Below are 11,961 nucleotides of genomic sequence, written 5' to 3'. Positions count from 1 at the left end.
GAATAAACTTGTCTCCTTCTGAATAATTTATGGCCATGGTTTATACAAATTTTGTAGTTTGTGTGTGTTTGACAGGACGATCAAACATGAGACTTAACCCATCACCTCACCCAGGGGTAGGTAAATTACAGCATGCAGGCCGTATGCACTTTTTTTATTCATAGTTTTTCATATTTTGAATTTTGAGCCAAGTCTATTATCCTCAACTGGCCCACTCAGAAAAGTAATTGCCCTTTCCTGGTAAATATATATTTGGAAAAGCAATTCCGACATTGCTTATGTCTTGGTGTATTTACACCATATAAAAGTTTAAGAATGAATACTTGCTATCAATAACCTGTTACTAGTTTAATAATAGTTGACATGTTTCAGTTTTTAGATTTTGTTTTATTATTATTTTCTTGCCTACACAGCCTAAATAAAGAAGTAATGTATGAGTATGTGGACAACCTCAATTTTTCCGGGATGGATTTTGTACCCTCGTTACGCATGTTTCTTGAAGGATTCAGACTTCCTGGAGAAGCACAAAAAATTGATAGATTGATGGAAAAGTTTGCAAGTCGGTTTTGTGATTGTAATCCAAAGTAAGTTATTGCCAAAGTAAGTTTTGCAGAGGTGAAATCTAATTTTATTGATTGAAATTTTCAGATATACAACAAACACAGCTTCTGGGGTTATCATTTTTAATATTTAAAAAACCTTTCTTTTTTAATTTTAGTAGTAATATTACTTGTGTTAAAAATATATATCAGTTCCAAGTTGCTATAAAAATTGCTTCTACTTTCTTTAAAAATGTATTCAATGTCTCCCTCTTGTATTTTTACCTCAGGGACACCGTTTTTGCATCTGCTGATACAGCTTACGTGCTTGCATACAGTATTATTATGTTGACAACAGATTTACATAGTGCTCAGGTATATATTTTTGTGATATGACGAAGCTATGCTTAAAAGGACTTATAGGTTAGCCTGTCCAATTTTTTGTATTTTCCAGCAGTCTAATTCTACTACAATTTGGTATTTGACAATGTTGTTTTTTATCTTCAAGTTCACAGATTCTATCAGCATTTATTAAACTGTTTCATTTTATTTGATTTGATGACTATTTTTAGGTGAAACGTAAAATCTCTGTTGAAGATTACATTCGCATGAATAAAGGAATTAATGACAGTAAAGATTTACCTCGAGAGTATTTGGAAGATATTTATGAACAGATCAAACATCAAGAGATAACATTAAAATCTACAAGATCACAGAACGTCAAAGGAATTAGGGGTATTTTCTTTTATTTTCAGCTTTAAACCAATTTTGTACGTCATTATTATCAATTTTGGCCTGGTTGTGTTTTGTTCTTTACGCTGCCATTTTTCATTGTTATCAGCAAATCATTTAAGATATAGTTCATGCCTGGTATTTTTTATTTTTTCATTTTATCAACAAAGCACACTAACTACTGTAAACTCTGGCACTAAAATAAAATGTGTTAGGCAGGGATGGAAATGAAATATTTTGCTGAATTATTTCTGAGATTGATTATTTAATTTATTTTGGACATAAAGCACTGTAAATCACTGCTCAAGTATGATTAGTCATGATGCATAATATGGCCCAATGTGAAATGCGCCAGAGATGGTATCTGTAATATACATGGTGACTGAAAACAAACAGAACCTATAAATTTTTTAATTACTCGTACGAAAATGTAAGAAATTTATTCCACACCTGATCTTCTGTTCTCTATAGAATGACCAGTGTTGAAACAAACATTTAGACATACTGAACAAATTGGGCTAGAATAATTTGAATATGTTTATCTTGACATGGTAGTCGACCGAATTATAAGCTGAATTGAAATTGTTGACACTTGTTTGGACTGTGTAATTCTGATTTTAAACTTGTCCACGTTGTCATTCAAATGTAATTAGGCCAGACACATCAGTTACTAAATCATTTTGCATATTTTTAATTTCCCAAAACATTATGAAGAAGTTTTTAACTATAATTAAATATAAATGATTCACTGAAAGAACTTAAATTTTTTCTTTAAATAAACAGTTTTTCAGAAATTCTACTACCTCTTCGCATATTACTTATACCCTCTTATTTCAGTGTTGTCAGCAGCTCAGAAAAAACAAGAGATGGATAATATTGCAGACACTGCTAAAGCACTGATGGAAGCAGTCAGTCATGTTCAATCTTCTTTTATCAACACCACTCATCAGGATCATGTCCGTCCCATGTTTCAGGTCTGTTGTTGTCTCTCCTTGATGCTCAATGTTGATTTTCCTATGTCTCATAATAGTTGCAATTTATTGAACCATTAAATATTTGGTGTTTACGTTAGTGGTTATTATATATTAAACCAAAAATTAATGTCTGAGTTGGATTTGACAAGAGGTCGACCACCGTTGAAATTTTTTATATATGAATGCAGAGTGGAGAAAATTTACACCAGTCTATTATTTAAAAATCAACTCGGGCTCTTCTGGTCTGACTTTATATTAGGGAAATTTTGATAGACTTTGGCATATGTATGCCGGTGTCAGACTTACCCAACTGCTCAAACAAGTTCAATACTTGCTAATGGTTATCGCTGAACAGATTGTTGTAAATTTCTGAGGTATACAAAGTTTCTTGGACAAAATTGATCCAAGTAGAATAACTGAATACGAAGAACAATTTTTAGTTCACATGCGAACCAACTGGTTCGGTAGATACTATTTGTTCTGAGGGAAAGTTATCGGATGACATCGAAAATAAACTGTGGTTAACTTCATCCAAACCTTGAAAATCATCAGTCTACTCAATGCCCTTCTAGTTTCACCGGAAATTTTCCCTTCTATTATTACCTTTATGAGTCTGTAAAACATGACTCTGTGGAATTTGAAAATTTGACTGTTACTTCAATATCAATGAAACATGCTAAATTTTATTTCTGCACAGCTTTGGTCAGAACAAAACTTTTTCATTGTCAATTGACCAATTGTTTTTTAAGTACTGATCACTTTTTCCATTTTCTTTTTAGCTTTCTTGGCGATCAATGCTTGTTGCTTTCTCAATGGGATTGCAGGATTCTGATGAGAGTGGAATTGATCAGTTATGTTTAGAAGGCATGAGATGTGCAATCAGAATTGCTTGTATTTTTCAGTTACCAGTAAGTATATGATACCTGTGATGAGATGTGATAGTTTATTCTAAAACAATAATTTGGGTACAGTAGAACCTCTCTTTACGAAATCAATTCGTTCCAGGAAGTGTTTTGTAAGTAGAATAATGGTTAAAACCTGTAACAAAATATGTTAGAATTAGAATACTGCATAATAAATAGAAATGGTACACATGGAAAGAAGGAAGAACAGAGAAATAACAAATAAAGACAACGGACGGTATGTTTGATTACCTTTGGCGTTGGCAAAGATCGGGGTGAGCGGGGGGACGACTGGAGTCCTTCGTAAGTAGAGGTTCTACTATGCAAAGTTTGATAATTCTCGCTATGTAGTTTGGTTAATAACATTAATCTAATAGAAAATAGGGCAAAATACAGTTTTGAATCTTATTTTACCAACTGGGAGAGATTCTCACATCATGCTGTGGTAATATGTAACATTGATATTTTATTTTTTTTAACAGCTTGAACGTGATACTTATGTCCAAGCGCTTTCACGATTTTCCCTGCTCCAAGCAAATGCAGGCATCAGAGAAATGAAAGCAAAAAACATTGAGACGATAAAAACACTGATCAACGTTGCTTACACAGATGGGAATTATCTCCAAGAGTCCTGGCATGAAGTAAGAACTATCGTCACTTGTGTGTTAGTTAAAATGAGTCCTCTGAACCTTTTAAGGCAGTGTGGTTCAAATCCAGGCCTATGCGGCCCGCAGCTTCATTATCCGTTGACCCGAGCCATATTCGGAGGGTAATCAAAAAATCACATTTGGTGTTTGGACCACGCAAATTTTTAGGTGGTTTTTGCCTGTTTTAGCTTGATAAATGACAAATACTGATCAATGTGTTTGTACAATAAAAGTGTTTGTTTTGCATGCTGTATGTACCTATTGGCACTATTGTGGCCCACAAATAATTTTGTGGCCCCTTGAGCCGACAACTTTGGAGCACCCTGTTTTGGGGGGTTTACTATCCAAATAATTTCTGTGTCAATGATTGAGGAGGAGTCTGAATTTTAAGTCATTATTTTTCAAACTTAATTAAATCTATATGGTGCAAGAAACATGAGGTTTTTACTGTTAAACATTGCACAAAGTTCGAATATCTATAAAATTGAATATTTACATGCATTGCACATTGATTGTACATACTATGCATTATGATTCATATTAGCGTAAAAGCAGAAGAGTGATAATATTGAAATAAAAATCATGGAAACTATCTAAAAACAAATTGGTATATTCCTAATGCATAGAATGTATCTACTAAATTTGTTGTTGCCAGATTCTTCAGTGCATATCGCAGTTGGAACTTCTTCAATTAATTGGATCAAAAGTTCGAGATCAGAATGCAACTATGAAAGCTGTTAGATCGGCAAGTGTTGCTGATGCCAATCCAAGTATGTACTTTTTGGATTCTTTTGTTGGTGTCGTGCTATTCTTAATTAATTCAAGTTCCTAAAGCTTCAAGAATGCTATCCTATGAAAAATCATGGTGTATGCTAACTACATATACATTTTGGGATTCAAAATTTTTGAAACTAAAGTAATTAAGAAATATTGCATTCTTCTCTAAGGCTTTGCGACAGTGAAAAAACCTCTGCCGAGTATCGTACTGCTTTTGTATCAGTTATCCAGTTTCTTAGGTAGACTGATCATAGGAAGATATTTGGGATCATAAAAAATGTAATTTTGTGACTTTTTTTTCAGTTTTGACCAAAACGTTTGGTTTGGAGCATAAAAAGCTTGCATCTATCCAAGAATCAATGGGTGAAACAAGTTCACAAAGTGTTGTTGTTGCTGTTGATCGAATATTTACAGGATCTACAAGACTGGATGGTGATGCTATCGGTATGTTTGCATATTTATATTAAATTATGTTTTTTCATATTTGCTTATCGATTTGTTATCATAACCCAAAATCTATTTCAAAACCGTCTGATCTATCCCTCTTGTACTAAATTCCTCTTGTCAGATTTTGGTTTAATATATAATTTTCGTGATGTTTCGGAATATGCAATATGATAGCTCCGAAAATTTATGTTTCACATCCATACGAATGTTGCCAAGAAGGCAGATATTGATACATACCTAAATATTGAATTATATAACAATAGCAGTACTCTAGAATACCTCAAATATTCAAATATACATACTGATAGAGTTTGTTCATTTAAACCAGGGGTCGGCAACCTTTTATCGCTCACGGGCCAAAATTAAAGGTGAAAAGTCATTGGCGGGCCGCACATATTTTTAGAATGTTAAAAATCGAATGGATGACCGATGAATCACATTTTATCACACAGATCAGAAGTTAAATTTTAAGCAGCGCGCGAAGACTGACCATTTGAATATTTTTTGCGCCATTAAACCATTTGCACTTGGCATCAACTTTTCTGCATTTTGTTTTCATTTGTCTAAATTATAATTAAATTATAGGCTCATTAAACGAGTAATTTTAAATTACATACTTGTTACGTTATAATATAATTTAGTCTACACGTAAATTCTTTTGCGTAAAGAATATAATCGACAAAACAGCTATAATTTGTTACTACAACTCAGTGAAGCGTCACGGGCCGGCTTAAATAGCTCCGCAGGCCGTAGGTTGCCGACCCCTGATTCAAACATTCAAACTTATTTTGCTTTAATATTCACAGGATAGTCTGGTTGCAAGTTCGAGCACTCTCGATAGCGTCACTCATCCACTATTTATCACTTTATAGTCATATTGAACTTAATTTTCTTTTCAATTTTGTTAACTGAACCCTTTTTTCTGAAGTTGATTTCGTCCGTTGGTTGAGCAAAGTTTCTCTGGATGAATTGACCAACCAACTCCACCCGAGAATGTTTTGTTTGCAAAAAATTGTGGAAATATCTTATTATAACATGGGAAGGATCAGGATTCAATGGTCAAGAATATGGGCCATTCTTGGTACGTGCTCAGTTCCATAATATACCTATTTTTTGTTTCATGATTGTTATATAAAATCATTGAATGATTATTATCAAAGGCAGTACAAGTAAAAGATCTGTTAATATTCAAAACAGATGGGCTATTATTGACCTAATAGTGATCAGGAATTGTATGATTATCTGAACACAATGTACAATTATCTTCAATTTTTCTAAAGGTAATAACTATGGAGACAGGATATACATGAACAGGCTTCACTATTAGCGCCCTTTTTTGCGAAAACTATGAGTACTTTTGTAATGCAATTTTACATTACATAACGATATTTGTGGAAATTATAAACTATGTGGTGCACATGAGACTCAAAACTTCGAGTCATTCAGAACCAACTCCCGACTTCTGTTTGACAAATTTTGACTACTTCCAACTTGCTATTTGTACACTTACTTTTTGCCAACTTATTACCTATACACTAACCAAAATGATTCTGTTAAACATTTAAACGAGGCATGTAATTCTTAGTCTGACCAATGAAGTTTTTACCTTTATTTTATCTTTTGTTTTCAGGTGACTATTTTAATGAAGTAGGATGTAGTGACGAAGAAAGCATTGCATTTTTTGCTGTTGATAGTTTACGACAACTATCCATGAAATTCTTGGAAAAAGGAGAATTGCCAGGTTTCAGGTAAACAAATCATGCATATTACTTCTTCGGTTTTTATTTCGACAAACAATTTTTACTCATTCAGTATGTTAGAGTCCATAGAGCACACTTGAGTTATAAAGCACACTGTCAATAAATTGCTTAGATTGAGGTTTTGTTCATACATACTGGGATATAAGATGCAGCTATTTTAGGGCATATTGAGTTACCGTACAAAGCTCAATAAACAAAAAAATTCGATATTTTTATGAAAATTATGGTTCTTATTTTATTCAAAGAAAACGTAAAACGACGGGCTGTTTATAAAACAATATTCATCGGTACTGGTTCTGAGTGTAAATTGGTTTTTGAGATAACCAGGATTTAAAGTGCACTTCCTAGTTTGTAAAATACAGTGTTTGGTTAAGTTTTGTTTTCCCGATTTCTTTTTTTCCCATTGCGGCCTTCTGAAAAAAAAACACAATATATTTACTGTGCTAAACATCGCGAATTCCGACATATTTGAGTTTCCGATTTGTTCTGTAAATCTTTGATTAGAATATAAATGTTTTCTTTTTTTCAATTATATATCTAAACTGAATATTTTTCAGCTTTCAGAAAGATTTTCTTCGGCCGTTTGAACATATAATGAAACATCATAATTCACCAAATATACAAGACATGGTGGTGAGGTGCATTGCTCAAATGGTCTCATCTCAGGTAAATCGAAATTTCTATATGTAGGAGGATAGGATCAGTAATTGATTTATTATCTTTACCATCACTTCATGTAATTCTTTATGACCAACCTTTGTTTGTGGTAACTCTTGGGTTTAGAAATGCTGGTGTAACTATAATATGCTGAAAACACAGGAACAGTTTGTACACAGCGTTAGTGGAATGGTAGAGATGCCTTAAAATAGGAAGTTCCCTGCACATAAATGTCTTCGTATTGTTAAAAATATAAAGTGTACAATATATGGATTGTTTTGCACGTTTTTTTCTAAATATAATTTCATTCCAATATGGTTCAAAATTCACCAAAAATTTTGCTCACATTTGTATTATGTCCATTGCGCTAGTCTGCCATCCTTTCAACAAACCTGGTGCTACAATGCTGATGTCTTACTGGTACCAACGTGAATTGCGGCGACTGTGAGAATTGACTCGCAATTTGAATGATTTGATACCTGGCATATATCAATGTATATCACGCAAGCTGCAGCTCTTAATCAAAGCATATATTTATTTGAGCATTGGTTTTTTGTTTAGTTATACATTTGATATTTCAAATTTCTCTCAATACATTGAGTTTGTTCCTATCAATAGGCATTGAACATAAAGTCAGGTTGGAAAAACATATTTGGTGTCTTTACGTTAGCTGCTTCACATCATGATGAAAACATTGTTGAACTGGCTTTTCATGCTACTTCAACAATAATAAGTAAGATTGTTTCTTATGCCTTGTTTCATTTTATTTATGATTGTCGCTGCTCTATTGTATTGTTTTTTGCGCCTTTACCTTGAAATGTCATTTTTACTTTGTAATGTCATACAAGGGTATTTTAAGTATGGTGAGAAATAAACTACTAATTAATACTGATTTTGCCCCAAATAAGACTTGAGATAAGTAAAAACTCGTATATCAGGATTACAATTTATTCGTTAGGTATATAGCATACCTAGTTACCTACTTATTTATATACTCTTAGATAAGCATGGGGTTTGAACCCAAGATTTATTTCGAATAATATTTGAGAGTCACTATTCGGAGTGTTGAAAATAATACTTATTTAATCACTTTGATCACTTAATGAATTGTTCAATACTATAACTGATTATTATTTTTTATTCAGCGGATATCTTCAACCTCTATTTCTTGTCCATTATATACTGCTTCCAAGATGCAATAGGAGCACTCAGGGAATTTTCTTGTTGTGCTTTTCCCGACACAAGTATGGAAGCAATTCGATTGATAAGACAATGTGCAGACTATGTTGCTCAGCGACCTGATGTAAGTATTCTTCTTTTTTCATTCTACGATCAATTTGAGCGAGATATTCTGTGGATTCAATATAGAAATTTGTTATTCGAATATATTCCACAATTCGCGATGACTATATTAATCTGGGGTAAATTTAATTTGATTTGTTTATTTTTTTTGTCTTGAATGCCTTTATTTTTTTTCACTTTGAGTTGTTGGCTTTTTTATTATTAAATGCGGTGCATAAAATAACTGATGAAAACTTACTATGTGCGAAACTAGTTAGAAATCCAAAATTGAGTTTTTAGAGGGCAGCCTATGGTTCATGAAAGTTTGTGAACCACTGGGCTATGATAACATATTGAGACAATATTCTAGTATCATTGTTTTTAAAAGTGGATGTAAAATACTTCAAACCAAAGATGTATTTTGCGCTTCATTCAGTTGAACATTGTAAGAAATAGATATATAGTGGGAAATTTTAATTATGGTTGTTTGGAGTAATAGAAATATTTCAGTCCTGATACAGCTCCACATTTGAACCTTTTAGCAAGGTAATGAATATCCATATTGTCTGGTTTACAAAAAAATAATGCATATAATTTCGCTAATTATTTAATTCCTCATTTTATCATGTAGTATATTTTTTTGGTGCATGCAATTGTTTCAGCTTTTTGAAAGACATTCCGGAGAAGATACGTCAAAACCTGATATGCCTAATCGTGATAATATTTGGGTTCGTGGGTGGTTTCCAATTTTGTTCGAACTTTCCATTATTATCAGCAGATGCAAGTTGGACGTTAGAACAAGGTAAATGATTTTTTTTTTTTGCAAATCCAAAAAGTTTTTGATAGGTAGTTTCCAACTCTTTGTGTGCTTTTGTTCATAATCATTCATAAAATAACACCAATAAACAAGATTATTCTTCATTCTATATTATATGTTACCAAACTTTCTTTTGCAGAGGGTTGACTGTCATGTTTGAAATAATGAAAACACACGGAGATTCATTTCACACTGATTGGTGGAACGATTTGTTTCAAATCATATTCAGGTAGCAAAGTTTTTTCTGAATAAAAAAAATCTGAATCCTCCAGATTCGGTATTCTTAATTGCCCATCCATATATCCTGCATTTCTAGATATTGATTTGTATTTGTAATCGATCAGAAAAGATCACTGCAGTTCAATTAACACATATAATATACCGTTCAGAAATTAATACTCTTTATTCCTCATTCAATAGTATATGAAATTTGGATAGGCCTGCTGGTTAGACCATGTTTAATATCTTCAACTTATATTCCCTGGAAAACACTTTTTCTGAAACATTGCGTATGATAATGGTACTTTCATCTCTCGATATTCTGTAGTACAATATTCTGATCAAGGCTTTGCACAAACAGCTACTGATTTGTGAGCAGCCACAATGTTTTAGTGACACATAACTTTCCAAAATGAATTAATATTTGACAACATTTGAAATTAATCATATGCAATATCGCAAATTTGTTTGAAAATCTGAAATAAGATCACCTTTGGGTAATCTATATTTAGCAATATAATTCTTTCAGAATATATTCAAAATAACAAATCATAATGTTTTAGCCATCTCTGAGTGAGCGGGCAGGCATCGAATTCGAACCCAAGTTGTTTAATCTTTCTTTACTGGCTAACCACTTTTCGCGTGATGTAAAATTATTATTTATTTTTTTCTAAGGATATTTGATCAAATGAAAGTTCCTGAACTTCAATTAGAAAAAAGTGATTGGTTTGCAACCACTTGCAATCATGCATTATTTGCAGTATGTGATGTTTTTACGCAATATTATGAAACTCTTTCTCCGACATTACTACATGATGTATATGGTCAACTTTTGTGGTGCGTTGAAAAAGGTGGGTTTGAAGAATTTCTATTATATAGTATAATGGGCACAACAAACTGCTTTGAAAGTCTGGTTTTTGGAAATGATTTATTTTACATTTCGGAAACCATGAGTTATGTTTTCGATGGGTATCGTTTTGTCTCCATATTATTGCTGTCATTATCGTAATTAATGTTCAAAATTGTTACTGAAGAATTTTCATTTTTATCAGAAAACGAATTTACGTTTTGCTCACAGAGAAGTTCTGTGCGAGCAAACGCTGCTAGCTACTAGCCTAGTGTAGATCGGTAGGACGTCAATCTTCCTTCTTGACAACCCAAATTTCAACACCCTGGATGAGGTGCTGGGCATGGGATTTGGACAAGATATTTTGACTTGCCATGCCATTATAGTTAATTCTGATGCTGCAACCACTTTGAGTTCAAAAAGTATGAGGATTTTTCTTATTTCTATGCAATGCCATAAACGCTCTTCATTCTTATAGAAAATGAACAACTAGCAAGATCTGGTGTCAATTGCCTTGAAAATTTAGTTTTGTCAAACGGAACAAAATTTACAAAAGAAACGTGGAAAGTTACTTGTGATACTATACAGACTGTTTTTAAAATGGTTTCTGCCGATAAACTCATGACGTGGAAACCAGGAAATGATGGTATGTTAACATCCGAATATTTTTGGCCACAGAATAAGCATCAGTTTGAGTGTCCACCTAAGATGATGATGGTGTTATACAGTGGCCTGACAATTAACGTTACCGCTTTTACCTATGAATTAGCATAACAGGGTGACCCCAAAAAACAACATGAGTCATTTGTTACTGAAACCATATACAAACAAAATTGTTAATTGTTAAATAAATTTTTTGTTCATTTTTGTAAGTACCTAAGAAATTGATGGGTTATAATTTTTTTTAATAAATTTATGGGTTTTTATTTTTTGCAGTCGCCCTGTAGAATGCTATATCAAAATATCCCAATAGCAAATGTGCCTTCTCTTACTTGACACAGAGAAACTTTAAGAATCTCTGGCCTTTCATTTCAGTGACATTCGGAACAATTTTAAGGCCTTTGAGTGGGATTTGTGTATCGCAGTAGTGGTTGTTTCTATGATAGGTATGGATTTACAGTCAGGTGGTTAGGGATGACTGTGCATAGCATTGAAGAGATTAATTGTATTTTCCTTCTTTCTGGTAGATATCGCAGAACTTCAAACTCTCCAACTTCGTTGCATCTTGACTGCAGAGATGATAGAATGCATCGATCGAATTCTGTTTTATCCAACAACAACAAAGAAAGATGATGAATATAATGTTACTGTTGCTCAGGTACACGGTACATAAAGAATAATAATATTCCAAAATTGACATTG

The 11,961-nt window shown here is 32.9% G+C and overlaps 1 protein-coding gene across 1 annotated transcript in view; it reads left to right on the top strand.

Moving 5' to 3' along the window:
- Nucleotides 1–11,961, top strand: part of LOC120345498 (brefeldin A-inhibited guanine nucleotide-exchange protein 1-like) — a 32,299-nt gene that overhangs the window by 16,817 nt on the left and 3,521 nt on the right. Inside the window, exons 21-38 of the mRNA XM_039414964.2 lie at nucleotides 414–584; nucleotides 830–914; nucleotides 1,112–1,274; nucleotides 2,109–2,245; nucleotides 3,025–3,153; nucleotides 3,630–3,788; nucleotides 4,450–4,564; nucleotides 4,875–5,015; nucleotides 5,947–6,099; nucleotides 6,649–6,766; nucleotides 7,336–7,444; nucleotides 8,054–8,168; nucleotides 8,581–8,738; nucleotides 9,379–9,518; nucleotides 9,673–9,762; nucleotides 10,428–10,603; nucleotides 11,078–11,245; nucleotides 11,787–11,917. Of these exons, the coding sequence (XP_039270898.2) occupies nucleotides 414–584; nucleotides 830–914; nucleotides 1,112–1,274; nucleotides 2,109–2,245; nucleotides 3,025–3,153; nucleotides 3,630–3,788; nucleotides 4,450–4,564; nucleotides 4,875–5,015; nucleotides 5,947–6,099; nucleotides 6,649–6,766; nucleotides 7,336–7,444; nucleotides 8,054–8,168; nucleotides 8,581–8,738; nucleotides 9,379–9,518; nucleotides 9,673–9,762; nucleotides 10,428–10,603; nucleotides 11,078–11,245; nucleotides 11,787–11,917 (2,458 nt within the window). The remainder of the gene's footprint in view (nucleotides 1–413; nucleotides 585–829; nucleotides 915–1,111; nucleotides 1,275–2,108; nucleotides 2,246–3,024; nucleotides 3,154–3,629; nucleotides 3,789–4,449; nucleotides 4,565–4,874; nucleotides 5,016–5,946; nucleotides 6,100–6,648; nucleotides 6,767–7,335; nucleotides 7,445–8,053; nucleotides 8,169–8,580; nucleotides 8,739–9,378; nucleotides 9,519–9,672; nucleotides 9,763–10,427; nucleotides 10,604–11,077; nucleotides 11,246–11,786; nucleotides 11,918–11,961) is intronic.

This window comes from Styela clava, chromosome 8, assembly GCF_964204865.1.
Source record: "Styela clava chromosome 8, kaStyClav1.hap1.2, whole genome shotgun sequence".
NCBI lineage: Eukaryota > Metazoa > Chordata > Ascidiacea > Stolidobranchia > Styelidae > Styela > Styela clava.
Note: the sequence above shows the minus strand (reverse complement) of the source record. Positions and strands in the feature narration are given on the sequence as shown.